This window comes from Anarrhichthys ocellatus, unplaced genomic scaffold (assembly GCF_004355925.1).
Source record: "Anarrhichthys ocellatus isolate YVR2014 unplaced genomic scaffold, GSC_Weel_1.0 scaffold324, whole genome shotgun sequence".
In the NCBI taxonomy this organism is placed as follows: domain Eukaryota; kingdom Metazoa; phylum Chordata; class Actinopteri; order Perciformes; family Anarhichadidae; genus Anarrhichthys; species Anarrhichthys ocellatus.
The window spans coordinates 67,837-87,788 of NW_022280325.1; the positions used below are offsets into that span (position 1 = coordinate 67,837).

At 41.8% G+C, this 19,952-nt stretch overlaps 1 protein-coding gene across 3 annotated transcripts; it reads right to left on the reverse strand.

The window, feature by feature from the left end:
- Positions 1–557: 557 nt before the first annotated feature.
- dcp2 (decapping mRNA 2) lies at positions 558–13,726 on the reverse strand. Of its 3 annotated transcripts, none has more exons than XM_031879612.1 (11): positions 13,373–13,726; positions 9,325–9,476; positions 8,936–9,063; positions 8,458–8,556; positions 8,202–8,354; positions 7,819–7,931; positions 7,468–7,572; positions 6,225–6,333; positions 3,487–3,552; positions 3,150–3,201; positions 558–2,447 (listed from the first exon to the last, which is right to left on the reverse strand). In XM_031879612.1, exons 1-11 carry the CDS (start codon positions 13,438–13,440, stop codon positions 2,317–2,319), a joined length of 1,176 nt encoding a protein of 391 aa, XP_031735472.1. In that variant the 5' UTR covers positions 13,441–13,726; the 3' UTR covers positions 558–2,316. The 3 variants fall into 3 exon arrangements, with proteins under 3 accessions (XP_031735472.1, XP_031735471.1, XP_031735473.1); XM_031879611.1 differs by having other exon boundaries at positions 3,472–3,552; positions 13,373–13,725; XM_031879613.1 differs by lacking the exons at positions 558–2,447; positions 3,150–3,201 and adding an exon at positions 3,221–3,399.
- Positions 13,727–19,952: the final 6,226 nt, after the last annotated feature.

Below are 19,952 nucleotides of genomic sequence, written 5' to 3' on the forward strand. Positions count from 1 at the left end.
AGCTGCTACGGGGCCATCCTCACAGAAACCTTGAAAATGCTATGTACTGTAACTGGTGTGGCAGTGAGCATGCTTTGCTTTGCATTGTTAGGGACTGGCCATGTTGTTATATTGCTTGAGTGGATGCACCCGCTGTTGTGATTTTGTGTACCTCACAGGAAAAGTCCTGTCAAGTGATATGCTCTCGCTGTGGGCTGAAAAAAGAGCTCATGGCCATCATGACAGTTAAAGGTGCAACATTACAACCCTCTGGCCCCACGATCTTATTCTCGTGTTTATTCTTCCTATAGAGCCTTTCTTGGAAAAATGTAGGCAACTAAACAAGACTTTTAAAACAGTTTGCTTCTGTTCACTCCAATAGCATGTTTCCCTGCTTCTATGTTTGTGTGTAATGTGAATGAAATACATTATGTTCATCATAGAAAACATTTACAAACCTCGACTATAATCAATGTACTATCCTTCAATCTGAGCCGTTCTCCAGGAGAAAAGACACATTGAAATGTTTGATATAGTGGTGATATTGTATTTAAAATTCATGTTAACAAGCAAACAGCCACAAGTGGAAAAAACAACTTTATTAATATTCACATTTTAAGTCAAAACACCATTGAAGCCAAAGAACAACTTGAGATCACCATCTGTACACTTAATAACAAAGAAACCCCAGTGAGAATCACAAAAAGACATCTCACATGTATGCATGTTTATATAACCTTGACAAAATATAAATTGTAAGACTGTGGGTTGAACTTTAAAGACTTCTAAAACTTTTATGAAAATAGTCTTATCATCTATAGTGGCTAGAAATCCCTTAATGTGGGCCTTTGAGAGAGTCATTCGTATTTGTCATTGGTTGAGAGAATAACTTATGTTCACAGTAGTCTAGCGCAATGGTCCTCCATCATGCCCCATAGCCTTAACAGTGTGCAAGTTTTCATACCAGCCAAACACTAAGTAGTGGATCATGAAAGATATGACTGAGAACCTCTATTTTACGAAATCTCGACAGGAATTTAAACCTGTGGAAGCTGCAGGATAGAACAGCCTTGAATTACAAGCCTGCTGGAAAATAACAACAGATGGAAGGCTGTTGCCAAAAACATTCCAACTAGCCTATTTAATCAAACTGAAAAGTAATTTTCCTGTTATGTGCATGTGATATATGACAGAATTAAAATGTTAAAATCTATTTTCCCATATGGTGTATAATGCACAAGGACTCCCAAAATGAAACTTGAAATGAAAACTACACTGACCATTGTTTGTGTGATCCTGAGCACAACCCTGCCACAATAAGAAACATTCATGGGAAATTGGGCATTTTCATAGTAGTCAATCTTATAATGGTTGACTTTGACAGTTTTTGTAAAAGAGACATGCAAGAATCCTGACATTATGGAAATGTTCATTTTCATTAGGGACAAGCTAACACCTGGACATCATTCAAATTCAAATTAAAGTTTCATTCAATTATCATTACGTCATATCAGTGATCAGTAATTTTTCTGGCCTTTATGATTGATTTCCAAACAAATCAATTTGATCTAATGATTTCCATAGAACTCAATACAGCAGAGCAACATGAATTTAATGACATTCAACTTGCAAAGATTGTTCTTCATTCCCCAAGTCAATATTCCATTACATACTACATTCCTGGATAAAATCTTAAGAAATAATGGTAATAAAGCCAACAACACTGTAAATACATAAAGCCAATAACACTATAAATACCCACCTTTTTTAAGCATCCAAAGCATTTTTAGGACTCAATAGGAAAAATGGAGGAAATGACTAACCCTAACGTTATTGCATCTTAAAATCAGTACATAATAAACTAAATTTAACTTTGATTCACTGGCGGAATTCACTGAGATACCCCAACTGATTGTTTTTTTTTATGTTTCTGTCACTTCATATGTGCTTAAAATCCATTATGTTCTCAAAACGTTTGATCTCTTGCCTTTAAAAGACTAATGGTTAACCTGAGCAGTCCTCTCCTGCAGATTGAATTTTGAATTTAGACTAACATTAGGATTCTGCCTCAGACAGAGGGAAAGCAGTGCTGTTAGGTTACCATACCTTTTATATAGTCTGAAAAGTTGGGCAGCAAAGGCAAACTACTTCTGTGAATCTTATTGGATGTGTTCAATGATAGATGAGCAACTCCCCACTGTAGATGTGTGCTCATGACAAGCAGGCCAAGAAGGAAAAGGACATGTTCAGTAACATCCCCTAGACTATAAGGTAAAAAGCCTCTGAGGCCATAGTTCCATGCATTTACAGGAGAGGCACAGCTCCTCATCAGCCATGTCAGTAGTCAAAACATCTCATGATGGCGTCTCTGTCAAATTTGAAATTGAGGAAAGCCTTGGAAGACTGCAGTTCCTCGGAGTCTCTGCTGTGGACAGTCTGGTGACCGTTGGAGCTGCATGGAGCCACATCTGTGAAGAGAACAGTTCATTTACATGTCTGGTTTGTGGGAGATGTTAATCTTTACTCTTAGGAAGGTCGAAAACTATGTTGAAAGAAAGATTTTTTTTTATTCTCCACTCAGTTTGCTGTTGTCCTGGAATTCAACTAAATGTCCCCTTTCTGGACCACAACTGGTGCTCCTCATTCATTACAGAGTAATCTTCCCTCAAGGGCCACACCCCAAATTAGAAATTGAGTAATTGCAAACGTTAAAAATAATGTGTTACACTTGCTTCAAGAAGTCCTCTTACGTTTGACTAAATCGTGCCCACAGTTAAGCAGTTTCCACACAAATATGTTTTCTACCAGATGGTCTCCGGTATTTCACTCTGTAAACGTTTTTTACATAATGGTCTCATTTCTGACAAGAGGACAGCATTGTGATTCTTTTAAGGCATCTAATAACTCAGGAGCCAGTAACATATCTTACACTTTTGCTACACAGTTCAAGTGTGAATTCAACGCTGTCACATTAGCAGATACAGTGCAGCAGTTGAAGTATTTTATTAAGCCAAGTTAGCTTAGCAAAGTGGGTGCAGTCTCAAGGTTACACATGGTAACTCGACAAACCATATGTGAAGGACAATAGTCATAGTTTAAGAAATGATTTAGTCATTTACAAACATCTTGACTTGACAGTATTCAGGATATTAAAACTGAACAAACCATACCTCTCTCAAAACTGTCTTGCAGTCTTCTGGGTTGAAGTCTTTTATCTTCTTTCTGTAGAAATTGTACAAGAGTGCAAAGCTTGTAATTACACCATAACTTACAGAGCAGCACCATGCATAAGTGGATCATTTTCAAATTCTACATACAGTGGCTTTAAAACTGGTCCACTGGCAAAACGTCTGTAGAAATTTCCGGTATGTCAATTTCCCTTTTTGACTGGTGTTACGGTTTGAACTATTTTTTCTTTTTCTGAAAAGGTCAGAATCACATGTGGTCTCTATACTAACAACAGCAATCTGAAAGTCAAGGTTCTGCACTTACTAATATGGTTTTCACCTGCTGGTTGTTGGCTCCATGAGGGGAGTCCTGACATTTCTTCCCATTGCTTTTCAAATGTGTGTTCTATCGAAAAAAGAACACAAGTTATGAGGTTACAGTGATGTAGCAACCAAGAGAGTATCAGATTATATGTCCCATTTCAGGGGCTGTATCAGTAAAGCAGGCTGACCTGCACTCAACCCAAAATTAAATCACAAGGTGCATCCCTCGTTACACAGACCAAACCTAATAGGGTGCATTCCAATAACCACACTACCATACTATTTAGTATGCAAGAAAAATATTTAGTATGTCCACATAGTATATCAAATGCAGTATGCCAACAGAACCACATCATTTGCAAAGAGAAGAGATGCAACTCTAATGTCCCAAAACCGGACAGTCACCTACCCCCGGCTGCACCTTGAGATCCTCCCCATGAATATCGCAAACACAATCAGTGACAAGGGACAACCCTAACTGAGGTCTACACCCACTGAAAACATGTTTGACTTTATGTGGGGAATATGCACACAGCTCTCACTTGGGTTAAATAAAGACCGGATGACAATAACCCCGGTGCCACAAACTCCCACAGTAGCCCCCACAGTACTCCTCTGGGGACACGTTCGTCTGCCTTCTCCAAGTCCACAAAACACATGTTGGCTGGATGGGCAAACTCTGATCAGCCCCAACAGCCTTGCAAAGGTAAAGGGGTTTTGCTTTGGCGACCATCCTAACTGCAGCCCTTCTGGCCCCCCAGTACCTGTCTGCTGCCTCGAGAGACTTCTGGGCCAACCAAGCCCGAAAAGGCCTCCTTCTTAGGCTTGCCGGCCTCCTTCACCAGTTGGGAGTATCGAGTGCGTAGAGGTGAGCTCAACTATGTCTAGTTGGTGACGCTCCACCTCCCGCACCAGCTCCAGTTCCTACCTTGTTTCACGCCCCTCGAGCCTGTCTGTGATGCCAGAGGTCATCATAACTGGGCTGCTGCCTTTGCCTGTCGCCCAGCTAACATTGCAATCAACTCCAATGCCTAGCCTTGCAAGTAGTAGGCCCACAAGGAGGCGGCTGCACGTGGATCTTTCGCGCTGTGCCCGCCCAAGCCCCATGGCTCAAGACACGGCCACTAACTGCTCGCTGGCAAGCTCCCCTCCCAGGTCTGGCCCTGGTCTCACTTTTCCGGGTGAGTTGCTGCAGCTCTTTTTTGAGCTGATTCACATAGGGTCTATGAATTGCTCTCAAGGCCTTTTCACATCTGCGACAAAACGAAAAGGAAATACGGACTATTCATTGACAATTTTTCACATTGCCCTCAAACCTTTCACACCAAGGCCGACGTGAATATTCCATCAAAAATGTAAGGTTTGCACAAATTTAAATAAAATTCTTATTGTTGGTTTTAATTGACAACATAAACGACAAAAGGAAGGTTTGTATAAGACGGTTTTACACAACATGACACAATTGTGGCAATACTTTTGATCTGGAAGTTAGTAAGGGGCTAAATGTTGAAAAATTGTAACTATCTGATCACTATTGCATTGAATTTAGTGTGTCGGTGCCCATGCCTCGGGTTAATGCTGAACTCATCTTAAAGAAAAGACATTTTAAACTGTGCTTGACCCCATAACTACCCTGTTTTTTTAAATACAGTTTCTAACACTTGGACGGAATTATTAAGTAATGTAACTCTCTTCGTTCAAGGCTGTTGCTTTAAAGTGCCATGGACTGCCATGGTTAGACCACTTCTCGTTAGTAGCCATTTAGATTCTTCAGATTTGAGTAACTACTACAATTCCTCGCTGCTGATTGGATGCAATGGCCACAAACAGAAGTACTTCTTCTTTTAGATTTCCGGCAGACTGGCTGCCTTGCGGCATGTTACTGCCTCTGACAGGTTGGGATGATAAGATGAAATAAAGATAAAATAAAGAGTAAAAAATACAAAGCCTTTATGTTAGTCAACATTAATGAGCTGCAGTGTCCTATGTTTAGTTGAGACGTGAGAGGATGTTCTTGTATGTTAAATGACGTTTGAAATGATGTTTAGTTATTGTTTCGTGGGGAGAGAGTGGCGTTGAGCTAAATTAACGTTTGATAACGCCAGTCATGTAAATTGTTTTGCATATTCGGTGGCTGCACCCCGTCAGCCTACGCTGGGCTGCCCGGTGTAGATGACACTGGACTGCCTTCGGGTCCCCCACTGCTACTGGCCTCTGAACACCTTAAATATGGTGTTCCCTTTTACACAGTAAAAGGAACTTGCTGCAAAACCTGTATGGAATAAAAGATTAACGCAGGGAAAACACTGCAAAACAACTACTTTCATTTGTTGTACACTCTGAACTGCTATATAATACTTTTACATTTGCACTCTTTGTATTTGCACTCTTGCCACTTTGTATTGTATTGTAACTGCTGTAAAGCAATTTCCTTCGGGATAAAAATACTTATCATCCCAACCTGTGAGAGGCAGCAAGGCTCTACTGGAAAATCAAGAAGCAGCAGCACTTCCGTTTGTGGCAGACTGACATCCAATCAGCGACGAAGAATCAGTCTAATATGTAGCCACCTTTTCCGGTTTGAGTCAAACCTTATTGTAGTTGTGTCTTCTGTGTTTCTTGATATGTGGTTGTGTTTCTTGAAATGACGTTGTGTTTTGACCCTCAGGTCCACTATAATTACTGTTAATAATAACTGTTGGTAACATGTAGCCTAAAGGTTAACTGTAGCAGAGTAATCCTATCTTTTCTAACCTGGTTGAGCTCATACTGGTTCAGCTGGTCCAGAGTCTTCTGCTGCTTGTGTTTTGCCCAGCCGTCTCCTAGAAGTGCATCTGCACCTGTGAGGCGGCGCGATTTTGATCTAAAAGATGGAAGAAAAAAACGAAGTATACAAGGCGGATGGTCAACTGTTAGTGGTCCAGAAAGCAATATCTTAACTTCTGCTCAAGGGTTATTATCATACTAACACTGGTACATGCATGAACATATCAGTAACAGCTCTCCAGCTCTTGTTTGTTATTCTTATGAATAACAAATTAACAACAGTGGTTATTAGTGTGCGATTAGGTGTGATAAATAACAAAACTGCAATTTTATTCAGACCGAATGTGCAGATCCAAACAGATTTTCATTGTGTGACTGTTGAAAAGACAGAGTCTACAGTGGCAGCTAGTAACCACTGCTAGCAACCTGCTCCGGAGCAGGTTATGTGCTCAGCATCAGTTACCATGACGATCTATCCCGGTAAGAAGTGAACCTCCGTCGTAGGACTGTAAACCCAGAGTTAATCCTGAAGTTACCTCGCTAAACTTAAATCCTGCTTCATAGTACAGGGCCCAGGTGTGAGAGCTGAGTTTGTGGAATGGAAAACCAAAACAATCAGCTGACAGAAGCTAGAGACCTCAGTGAAGCGGGGGGGGAACTTAGAGGTGGGAGATAAAAGGGTTACTCCACTCACAACATGATTCAGCTCTATCCCCAAATTGCTCCTGTAGGCTGTTATACGGCGTGTGAATGGTAAATGGACTGTACTTGTACAGCGCTTTTCTAGTCTTCCGAACACTCAAAGCTATTTAACACTACATGTCATCATTCACCCATTCACACCCATTCGTACACTGATGGAGGGGCTACCATGCAAGTTGTCACCTGCCTATCAGGACTAACTAACATTCACACCCATTCATAGGGAGCAATTTTGGGGTTAAGTGTCTTGCCCAAGGACACATCGACATGGACTACTGGAGCCGAGGATCGAACCGCCGGAAGAACGACCCTGCTCTACCACTGATCCACAGTGTGAGCTGAAACCAACGACAGTATGACAAAATCCATTTTGTTGCAGAACGTGACAGCGGTGACGGTGATGAACCCGGTATACCGGTTTCTCTGCAAGACTGGCCTTTATACGTTTCAAAAACGGGAACCTTTGACTGTAGCTTGAGAAGTGTATCTAGAGAAGTGTTGGTGAGTTCCACTGAGGAAGTATCTTTACCGAGTATTATCTGAAGGTTTGCCTGGAGTGGTGCCGCTGTTTGCAAAGTCCTCATCACTGTCTGTGGACTCTCCTTTCAGCCTGCTGATCCACTCTCTCAGTGGCCTGTGGAGCAGGAAGTGAGCCAGTCAGTTACTATAATAAAACCATTTTACAGTATTTGTTTTATTATTTTAACATTTAGGCAGCCACACACACATTGTTAGTTTAGATTAAACAAACAAGATACCAGACATTATATAGGGAGCTTTGGAGGTATTGGTCTTTAGGTGAGCTATAGGCTCACCACGTCCTGACTCCAGATCTGTTCTTATTATGCAAATAATGAATTGAAACATTCTACACACGCACCTTATGAACGGAATGGCCATGAAAAACCTGTTGGGGGCCAGTCCGAGTTTAGACTTCGGGGTCATGTCATTCCTGTGACATGGCAGCTTCTCGATAGGAAACCATTCAATGTTCTACAAGAAAAGAACAACAAGACTTTGAGACGTTTCTGTCAGCAAACAACAGTTTCAGTGTAACTGTTCATGAATACATTCTGGGCTGGAACAGTCCATAGTATAATAATAATAATAATAATAAGTTAAGTAAAGAGGTAAAAATGAAACACCAAAGTATGGTTTACATTTTGTACTACCATGTCATTTGCATTGTTAATTGTAAAAAGAAATGTCATTATGAAGCTGGAAATCTATGTGATGAGAAAACGTGTAAAAAGGAATTCCCACCCTGATCTCCTTCCTTGTTTTGGGATTGAACTTGGTATCCTTTGACACTCCTGGTATGATGTAGAGCCGCACCAGCTGGTCGGTGATTTTCTGCTCGATGTACCTGTCTTTACTGATGCGATTCTTGATGTCAAAGCCCGTCTCCTCCAACACCTGGAAAACAGGATTCTGAGCTGTGAACTACACGCATTACCTATTCATGGCTTCTAGTGCTTTCAGATGGTCAACGTTGAACTGCAAACAACATGAGACTCACTTCACGAACTGCACAGTCATAAGGAGCTTCGTCCTCGTTCACTTTCCCCTTTGGAAAGCCCCAGCCAGACTTTGCAAGGTAGCCCTGAACAAGCAGTGCCTGAAGAGAAACGGTGCACCAGTTATTTAATTCAATTCAATTTATTTTGTAGAGCCCAAAATCACAAATCACAAATCCTCCTCAGAGGGCTTTACAATCTGTACACATGTGACATCCTCTGTCCCAGGACCCTCACATCGGGACAGGAAGAACTCCCCCCAAAAACCCTTTAACAGGGCGAAAAGAGGGAGAGACCTTAGAGAGAGCAACAGAGGAGGATCCTCCATCAGGATGAAGTGTGATAGATGTCATGTCACAATGTTGATATCACAAATGGAAATTAACAAAAACATGAACATATAAACCAGAGATCTGCTTTAAATTACCTTATAAAGGCTGTCAGGTAATGCTGCGTTGTACGAGTGTGAAAAAAACTCACGTTTTCCAGCGCTTCATCCAGAATGATTGCTCCAAATGTAGGAACACCCATCTTGTACTCCTTCCACTGTTCGAGGATTTTCTGAACATCCTCTCCATGAGGCAACAGAAACGGACAGTGATGGAAGAGTTTGCAGCTGTCAAGGAAAATAGCGTCTAGTGACGTCTAACATGAGCACCACATCTGGCTTCCTGTTCTAAACCTATAGAGGAGCTGCTGGTGAATCACTGATCATTTCTTTAGGGTGGTTGTTAATACAACAAAAAGTCTGAGGTAAAAAATGCATTTCAACATTCAAAAAAGGGTATGCTTTGGTATATGTGCAGTACAGTACAGTGGACACAAATTTCAAAACTGATAAGGTAATTTAACATCACATGTAAGGATATCTGCTTTGGCAAAGTCTCTTATCCCACAGTGAGGAGCTCCTGGAGTGTTCTGCATGCAGAAGTCCAGGTAGAACCAGTGGGCCAGCTCGATCTGGAAGCACACCCGGATAGCGTTGTCCCTCTCCTCACTGGGAATGTGCAGGATGAACCGGCTGGAGACACACAGGAGAGATGGGATAGATCAAAGGGGGCCTCGCCATACAAATGAGCTGTGGGCTCTTGTTGAGCCCCCACGAGTGTTACTCCTAGGATGCGTACCGAAACGATCAAAGACCAGAGTACAGGTAAGCTCCCAGGTTATCAGGTCTTTTTTGTTTTGGTGGAATCTATTATCACACTGCAGCATTTCCTCTGCTGTGTGTCAGAGCTGAGCATCCTCAGTCTCTCATCCACCAGCACTACATTTACAGACACAGCACGCTGGCTCGGCTAATAGCACGTCGTTAGCAACAAGCTAAAACAACAGAGTCTGCAGTCTGACTGTTTAGTTTGTTCTCCTAAACTTGTGTTGGCCAACACAAAGCAGCCAGGAGGACAGAGGACAGGAAGACAGAGGACGGAAAGACAGGAGGACAGGAAGACAGAGGACAGGAAGGCAGAGGACAGGAAGACAGGAGGACAGAAAGACAGAGGACAGGAGCACAGAGGACAGGAGGACAGGAAGGCAGAGGACAGAAAGACAGGAGGACAGAACACAGGAGGATGGGAAGACATAAGACAGGAGGACAGAGGAAAGGAGGACAAGAAGAGAGGACATCAAGAGGAAAGGAGGACAGAGTAAAGGAGGACAAGAAGAGAGGAGGTCAAGAGGACAGGAGAACATAGGACAGGAGAAATGACTGATACTGATGGATGTTTATTCTTTATAAACTTCACTCAGGAATATATTACAATATATGTAATGATTAAGTTAGTGCAAAGTTAGTGGTTCCAAATGTGTTAACGTTCTTCCTCCACCACTTATTTTGGACTTGCAGTTGTGAGAATTAGAAAACGTTAAGCCTGCTTCCTGCATGTTAAAGATCCTTTACACCTAATACGTGTGTGTGTGTGTGTGTGTGGCAGTACACATGTGTAAATGTGACCGACAAAAAAAAAAGAAGTGAAATATGGGACTTCTATTAATATGACAGTGGTCATCAGTCATGGCCGATGAGCTGAAAACCGCCCGGTTGGATCGGCAGCCGATCGATCAGTGCATTTCTAATTATGACATAAACTATAGAGCGGAAAAAATATGTTCAAAAATGTATGCTGTTGTTAACATAAACTTTATTCAAATTGTCATATACATACTGACACATACATGAAATTTGACCTCTGGATTTAACTTCTCCTAAACATTAGGACATATGACACAGAGACAGACAACCATTCACGCTCACATTCACTCATACGGCCATTTAGAGTCACCTGAAAACACTATATTACAGACCTGGCTTATTCACCAACCAGTTCTTTTCTTTTCCTTATTGAAGCCGTTTTGACCAAAACTCATCTCATAAGGCAAGAACCTGGCAGACGACCAAATCAGGGAGTAAAACATATCAAATAAATACCCACAATTGCGCATAACATGTAATGAAGTTGTCATGGTAACGTGATATGTTGCAGCAAAGTGCTGACATCATTCATATCTACACCATTTCAAGCCCTTCGAGTCTCTCACACTCAACCATTTGCAGGTGACGTAAGATAAGTCCCTGAGGGTTTGGGTTTAAGGGGACACTGGGATTGGACCAGGCGGCAAACCTCCAGTTCTGCTGAGTGAAGGCGATATCTTAAAACCTGCATTCTCTCTACTGATCAGCAGGGGGCGACTCCTCTGGTTGTATAGAGGTCTATGAGAAAATGACTCTACTTCTCTCTTGATTTATTACCTCAGTAAACATTGTAAACATGAGTTTATGGTCTCAATCTCTAGTTTTAAGTCTTCTTCAATACGGCATGATGTTCATTTAGTACATTATGGTCCATTTAGAGTCAAACAGACCATAAAGCAGGGTATGCTTTAGGGCGGGACTACACAATGATTGACAGGTCTCTACCAGAGACGTATACGGCGTCTTTACGTCACTCCTCCACAGTCCAGATATGGTGACTTCCTGTTCACTGGTTGCAAAAGAACAAGATGGCGACGGTGAAATCGCTGAACTCAAGACTTCAAAACGGCAGTCCAAAAACCAATGGATGACGTCACCATGACTACGTCCACTTCTTGTATGGATTAGACCTTAAACTCAGTTTATAGTTGGCATGCCAGAAAATGACGGCCGGTGTGTGGCGCACGTAGGCTCCACAAGTGGTCGTGTTGTTTGGTCGTGCACCTCTGAATTTTTGTAACTTGATGCACGCGATCACATAACTGTGACAAATAGTTCATTGATAAATACACATGTCTAGGGATTATACAAAGGAGGACAATTCATTTTTAAAAGCTTTAGAAACAGGAAGATTTAAAAATCTACATTTTGCAGCCAAATCAAATAGTTTACAGGATATTCAACCTTTGTTTCTTTATAATGAATGTAAAACTTGACTTGTTTCTTTACAGGGCTTGGAAAAGGCACTAAAGTAGTTCAAGAATATGAGGTATGAGTTCACAGATAATTACAATCCCTCCTCTGCATTGTGTAGGTGGATTTATGGCTTTTTGCCTGTTACACCTACAGTCTATGTGCATATCTCTTGGTTACACTCGATGTCTTTTTGATTCCTCAGTTCATTTTGTTCGTACGCATTCTGGGGTTTTGCGAAGAATGCAACAAACAGTGCAGAGAGTTTCAAGGCTTCTGTACAGAATCGGAGCTTGAATGCCATCTGCAGAGGCTCAAGCTACGGCACCAAGCTTTCATGTTGAGCAACTTTCATGTTGCTGTATCTGGTCCTCTATACATCCACTGCCCACACTCACCTTCACTCCATTGGAGCGTGTGGGACTGGAAGCACAGAAAAGAGCCATGCTATCTGCCAGAGGACTGTTTCTGTTGTTTACATTCCTTATGGTGCAAATATAAAAAATGCACTACACAAATGTACTACTGTGTTTCTTTGGTTTGTCATGAGTTACAAATGAGATACAACTACATTTCGTTATGCATCTCTGTTTCATAATAACAATAAATGATCCTTGAATAGTGAGAACACAAAGGCCGACAAAACTTTAATTATCTGTATTTATTTGGGTTTTATTTTAATTAAAATTGCGCCTTCTTGGCACAACGTATGCAGCTTGCCACCTGGCTTGACTTCATATTTACAGTGTGTTTCAGTGTAAATGTGCTGGTACTTCATGGCCCTGACATTACTGTGTTTGGACTTTCTGTGTGTTTCTTCCATGCATACCTATAAAGATTGGTTAAGGGCAAAAACAGTATTTTTCATGCACTTTACGAGATTTGCTTCCATAAACTGTGTTTCCCCAGACTATTGGAATGAAAACATCCAAAATACGGATGTGGGTGTTTATTTTAATACGTTGCCTGTTTGTGTCTGTAGAGTTCTCTGACAATAATCCAAAGTTAGCATTAGATAATGATTCATTTCTTTATTCAAACACAACATGTTAGGAGTGGGTCCGCCCCGTGATAGTCTGGAGACCTGTCCAGGTGAACCGGGCCTCCTCCCAGTGTCAGCTGGGGTAAGCGGTGAAAGATGATGGATGGGTTATAAGTTACAAAACTTATAATAGAAAAAATAAAAAAATAATTGTCTTAATGTCAATAATCAACTGAAGTTTCGTGTTCTATCGTAATAACCCGGGGTGTCTCTTCTAAAGCATCGGTAGCTGCGTGCCTCGTCTGTCGGTAACACCGACCGTATGTACATTTTATGCGACATAACGGTGAAAGCATCAGGCAACAAACGCGGTTGAACATCGGCCGAGCTAACAGCAAATACAACACGTCATGCACCGCAGAGAGCGCGAGTTTTTGGTCTCGCTCGAAGAACGTTTGCTTTCCACAAAATACAGGTATGTCCCACTTTTATGATTGCACTAAAATGCGTAATGACGGCGGCAAAGGTCGCTATTTAAGCGTGCAGTTACCTGCACAGGTCGTCCAGTACGCCGGAGGGGATCTCCACTCTTTTTGTTTCCATGTTGGTTGAAAACATCCCGACTCAGACTCTCAGAGCATTATTATTAGTATTATTATTATTGCCATAAGAGCAGCCAGCTACATCCGCATGTCCTCCTCTGTAGATCCCAGAGACCGTGCTGCATCCCCCGCTTAACTTCAGCTACTTAAAAGTGACGAGGATCAAATATAAACTCCTCTCGCTCCTCTTCCGGGGACCCGGACGGACTCTGTTGTTTATGCAGCGTTCAAGTCACATGGCATGGTGGTAGCGATGGAACCTGATGGAACAACCTCCGACATTAGCCTTGCGAGTGATCACGTGATTACAGAGTTGTTCGTGTGAGGAGAAAGATGTTGGTTGTGTGGGGAACACAATACTGCGCATTGACATTATAACAGTACATCAAAGACTTCAGTATTTCTGCTTTCAGGCACTTCCATATAATTGAGTGCCAAACCGCACGTGGTGGAGTTTTCGGAAACATCTGAGTTTCATCATTTGTCATCATTACGACTTTGATGTTGACTTGAACACTATTTACAAGTCTGAAACTCGAAAACTCCGATGTCTTGTGAACGCAGCATTAGTTAAGACCGGAAGTTACGGTGAGTTAAATAACGGTGGAGGTTAACTAGAACGCTATTGGTTCATCCTTCTGTCTGTCAAATGACAGGGCGAGGAATCTAACAAGTTTGCTTGAGGCGCCTGTGTCACAGTGGAAGAAGTTCACACAAAATACTTAACGTGTTATACTATTTTTGAGATGTGAATGGTTATATTTATAGATATTAATTGGTATATCCAAATGGTTATGTTTCGTTGATATTTCTATCAGTTTCTATTCTTTGCCTTTCTAATGTTTTGGTGCTGGAGGGGGACTTTCAGTGTTCAGTATTTAACAACTAAATAACACTCACTAATGTCACAAGCTAGGGGTTAATTGGGAAGCGGTATGGGAGGGGACACCACCAACATCAGCTCAAGGGGAATATTAGCAGCACTGATGAATTGGAAAATGTCACTATTGTATCATTAAATGTTAGAGGACTGATACAAGCATTCAAAGGTTTTAGATTTCTTAAGATGATTTAACGGGGATCCAGCAGTGGCGGGCCGTGTGTTTTATACCTGGGCCTTCAGTGCTGTCCTACTACAGTTGAGCTACCTCCTAATAACCTCATTATGACGCTACGGGTATTATTTGTTTCTAGGGGTGTAACAATACACATATTCGTATTGAAGCGTTCGGTATGCATTATGAATCAAACAATACGTTTGAATAATACTGTTGCATTTGGAAAATGCAGAAGTTTAAATTGTGGGAAATATAATGTTCTCTCAGTGGAGCCACTGCGCTCAACATGGCAACCCACCCAACGTAACGGATAACGTGCTGTCTGACACGCCCACCACGGAAGAACAACGTACTCTGGTGAGGCTTGTCTGTTCTGAGAGGCGCGCTAGGCTAAACTAGATTAGCAGGAAAACCAACAGCAGCACACATGCTGAAAACTCTCCCCGCAGCGTTGAGCTGTTCCCTACTGATTCAAACAGGGCTAAAGCAATCACCACACAATCCCCATATCTCCAGACCATCATTCTTGCTTTGTAAAAGAAAACAAGAGCCAAAACAGAAAATCAAATGTCCGAAATGTAAAAACACAAACACAGTTCACTTACCAAAGCTGCTGTTCACTTAAAGACAAAGTCCATCCTCCTTTCTTTGTGAACAAAGAGTTCAATGACGCAGTTGTACAGAGCATTGGTGCGAGTCAGCTCCAGCCAGAGGTCCTCCTGCGAATGTGTTCGTTGAGTTGTAGATCCACTCGGGTCAAGTTTTCATAAGCACCGTAGCTTGTAAGTGTCCTGCCGTGCTATGGTGCCGTGTTGCTGCCTTGGTTAGCCACCTCAGGTTAGCATAGCGTAGCTCCAAACAGCTCCAAACACCAAGACGCTCAGTTGCAAATAAAACGCATTCTTAGCCATAAAATGTGCAATGCTTCTCCAATGCTGTCAGCCAGAAATACCGTTCGTACAAATCCTTTTCCTGGCTGAGTCAGGGCTGCTAACTGTGGGGTTAAGTAGAATACATATAGTGTATTTCTGAAAAATTATTAAGTTATAAAATAGCTATAACTTTGTAATTCTGTTTAGGCCAGCAGAGAAGGCTTTGCTGGCCCTGACGGCCCACCACTGGGATGCAGGAACACATCTCAAACCTAATGACATTTACAGGGTCATGGTATCAGCTGATTGTACAAAAGGGGTTACAATATTATGTAGACATAGCTTAAATGTATGAATTGAAAAGATTGGGTCCGGCAATGAGGGAACGTCTGGCATTTTGTTTCACGTCCATTCAGAGCAAAAAAGTTCTATATTCAAGGCAGAAATGTCCCTCAATTACCTCACAATTGTTGAAGTTAAGTGACCACCGACTATATGAGTGCCTTTATGAACAATAACCTCAAAAAATCTTCTTCAACTCAACTTCAAGTTCTTAAGAATGGTAAATGGACTGTACTTGTACAGCGTTTTTCTAGTCTTCTGACCACTCAAAGCTCTTCAACACAACATGTCATCATTCACCCATTCACCACCATTCATACACTGATGACAGGGGCGGCCATGCAGGGTGCCATCAGGATTAAGTAATCCATTCACACACCGGAGGCACAGCCTACGGGAGTAATTTGGGGTTACTAATTACTAAGACTAAACCCCCTTCTCGAAAATAAATACAATTTCTCTCGATTAAAGTATATACTTATATCCCTACTTTTAATTATGGGAATATCAAAAACACTAGATTGGCTATTACACTTACTCACTCAATGTATGGGAATGTCCAGGTTTTTTTGTTTTTCGGGGGAAGGGTATTGGTACCCTTGCAGAACTAACAGAGGTACAATTACCAATGGACCCTGCTCTACATCTTTTAAATAATGATTCCCATCATTTCATTTCCTGGAGAGCATTCCACAGTGTCAGAGCCACCACTTCAAAGGTCCGGTCCCCTTCAGTTTTCATTAGAGCCCAAGGAACAACCAGTAAGCCCTGGTCAGAAGACCCAAGTGACCTATGGTGATAGAGATGGAGCAGGCAGAGATATACTCAGGTGCCTGACCATGCAGGGCTCTATATGTGAAAACTAAAACCGTAAAGTGAATCCTGAACTTGATTGGAAGCCAATGTAAAGAAAATAATATGGGAGTGATGTGAGACTAGATAGTCAACAGCCTTGCAGCTGTGTTCTGGACCGTTTGCCTTCTCTCCTTTACCAGGTGGAAACGGAATTGCAGTGTTCCAGGCAGGAAGATATAAAAGTGGCAATGATCATCTGTAACGCAGGACCAGACACGTTTAACAATGTTACTTAGATGGAAAAAACCTGTAGGGGTCAATGATTTGAAATGTTGATTAAAGTACATAGACTGATCAAATATAACACCTACATTTCTGAGGTTTGCCTGTAGAACAGAGCAGAGGGGCCTAATACACTGAGCAACCTTGGAAGCAATGTTGTCTGAAGCTATGATAAGGACCTAAGTCTTATTTGTATTTAACTGCAAAAAGTTGTTAATTGTAAGCCTAATGGCAGTCAGACAGTTATGCAAAAAAGTCAGTTTGTCAGTCTCATCAGGCTTAAAAGAGACATCCAGCTGGATATCATCAGCGTAATAGTGATATGAGATACTTTTACATTTGCTAATAATAAGACGTAAGGGGAAACAAATACAAAGCAAATAATATAGGACCCAAGACAGAACCCTAGCACCACCAGAGGAAAGAGCATCAGTTTCAGACATGTAGGGACTAAGTGAAACAGAAAAAGATAGGAGAACCAGTCCAAGGGGCTCCTAGGAACACCCACCCACTGCCTCTCTGAGTCAGAATTTTGTGATCCACAGTATGTAAGATCCTGCAGCACTAACACCGAGCATTCTCCCACATTAGAAAACATCATGTCATTGGAGACTCTGAGAAGAGCTGCTTTAGTGGAACAGTTCTGACAGGAACCAGATTGAAATGTATCTAAAATGTTGTTCAAAGCTAAAACAGCAGTAAGCTCTTTAGCAACAACGTTCTCTATAATTTTGGAGATGAAAGGCAACATAGACAGTTCAAACCCCTCTCATCTGCACTCGGGGGTTTGAACTGTTGGTTTGAATGTTTATGATCAAGTGGATTTAGTGGACACTTATGCTACTGCAATTTATCAGAGGTGGTGAAGTTAATATTTGTGTGGACATTAAGACAAACAATAGGGACATTTATGGCTTATCAGAAGGGTTTTCTGGACAGGTAGGTTGTTTTCTTTAAATATGACTATTCTCATTAAATTGCAACTTTATTCTCAAAATATTACATCTTAGAGAACACAAATATACGGGATGTTTTGAATGTAGATAAAGCTCTGAACATGAACAGAAATCCAGCTTAAACAAATATGGGCTATTCAATTTTAGTATTGATACATTATTATTTATTCATTGATCATTTAGGTGAACAGGTGCTCCATGCACATTTAAAGAGGTTAAAGGCACAACCTAGCTAATGTTATCATGTTGACTTGTCAGATAACATTAAATGAGAAAAGCTTTCCTAAATATTTGAAAGAAATACTGAATGCCTGCGAGCCTGGCTGCATTCTATTCTATTTTTATTTTGAATTGTCACCTGCTGCCTGGGTTGGTTGTTTTCCTTTACATATATAAAGACTTTTCCAAAATAAATCAATGCATAAAAAAATCTCCAGCATACAGGCGTGTGTTTGACACTCACACTTATCTGGGGGAGGACCACATTCCGCTTCATGTATGTCCCACCAATTTTCAAACCAAACCTCTGCCCTTGACAGCAGGGAGGGTATTCCACACGTCCCAGCAATGCTTTCCAGCTCTTCCTGGGGAACCCCAAGGCATACCAGGGTAGATGAGATTTATAATCCCTCCAGTGTGTTCTGGGTCTTCCCCGTGGACTCTTACCAGTTGGACGTCCCCGGAAAACCTTTACACTGCCATCAGTATATGAATGTGTGAGACATGTATGTTATGTTCTATTTAGTGTGCCTAGGGGTACACAGGGAGTAACATAATGGGTGATAGAAAACCTTGGCAAAAGGTGAAACAAAATGAAGAGATAAGGCAGCTGGAACACTTAAGTAACAATCAGTGACATTTATTGACAGAGTACGGAGGAACAGAAACAAACCAACTAAAATGGAAGCGTGGACATCAGGGTCTCGAAGGCCAAAATAAGAAGCAAAACCCCCATGCTAACTAGAAAAGAAGAGTTCAGCTGACCTACAGAAACAAACAGAAAAACAATATTAAGCTCCCTAACCAGCCACGAAACAGGAGATAGCAGGAATAACTAAATAAATGACAGAACCCCTACACAACTTCCCCAAAGTTACCCAGGCTGGTTACTAATAACCTCCCCACCAACTAGCCAGCCAAGACAGAGGGTAACCTCATAGTTCTGTAGTCAGCAACAATCAAAAGCCCAGGTTCGGCAGTACCAATGCTCTCAGCAGCAGCATCAGAGAACCAACAGCTCCACAGGCCAAGAGAGAACACAACAGGGGAGCACTGGATGTGGGGGTTGATATCCAGCTCCACTGATGGACTGAGGACTCTCAGGTGTGGGTGCTTCAGCGGTCAAAAGGGGCGTGGCAGACCTGAAACACAGACACAGCTCTCTTCCAAAAGGAGGCAGAGTTAAGTCGGTGGGCGTAACATAGTGTAAAGAGCTTTGAGTGGGAGTGATTCGGAAAGGCTTGATACTAATACAAGTCCATCTACCATTACCATTCTTTCAGTCACTACCCAAAGCTCATGACCATAGGTCAGGGTCAGAACGTAGAAAGACCGTCTGGCTTAGCTCCCTGGCAAGTCAACATAACATTTAATGAGAAAAGTTTACCTAAACCTTTGAAAGCAATTCTGAATGCCTGTGAACCTGGCTGCATAATATTCTTTTTTTGAATCCTGTCCATGAAAATCGCAAACAGGATTGGTGACAAGGGACATGTGGCGGAGGCCAACACCAAGTGCAACGTGTTTGACTTAATGCAGAGGGTACGGCAGAGCTCTCACTTTGGTTCTACACGGACCGGATGGCTCCCAGCAACGACCCCAACACAGAGGCGCTCAGCCGAGGGCTCATGAGTATGTCATATGTCTTCCACATGAAATATTGTTTTACACCTAACGTGTGCAAACATTTCATATCCAACTTGTTGTGAGTTCATAGATGTCAAACAATTGATTGTGCTCCTTGAAGTTTCTGAGATACAGCCAGCTTCTTATCAGACTATATTTAGTCCTTGGGCACATGGGGCTACTCCATAGAAATAAAAGTTGCACAGAATCATTAGAAGTCATACCACAGGTGAAAACATTCGCTTGAAGAGCCATTCTTCATTAGTTTTCATGCGTTTCAATGAACTTTCAGGAAATATATCTGTTTGCTTCTGTTAAACCTCAGAACATAACTGCTGTTGACTCTCAAAAACAAATAGGAACCCCTCTTTCACACAA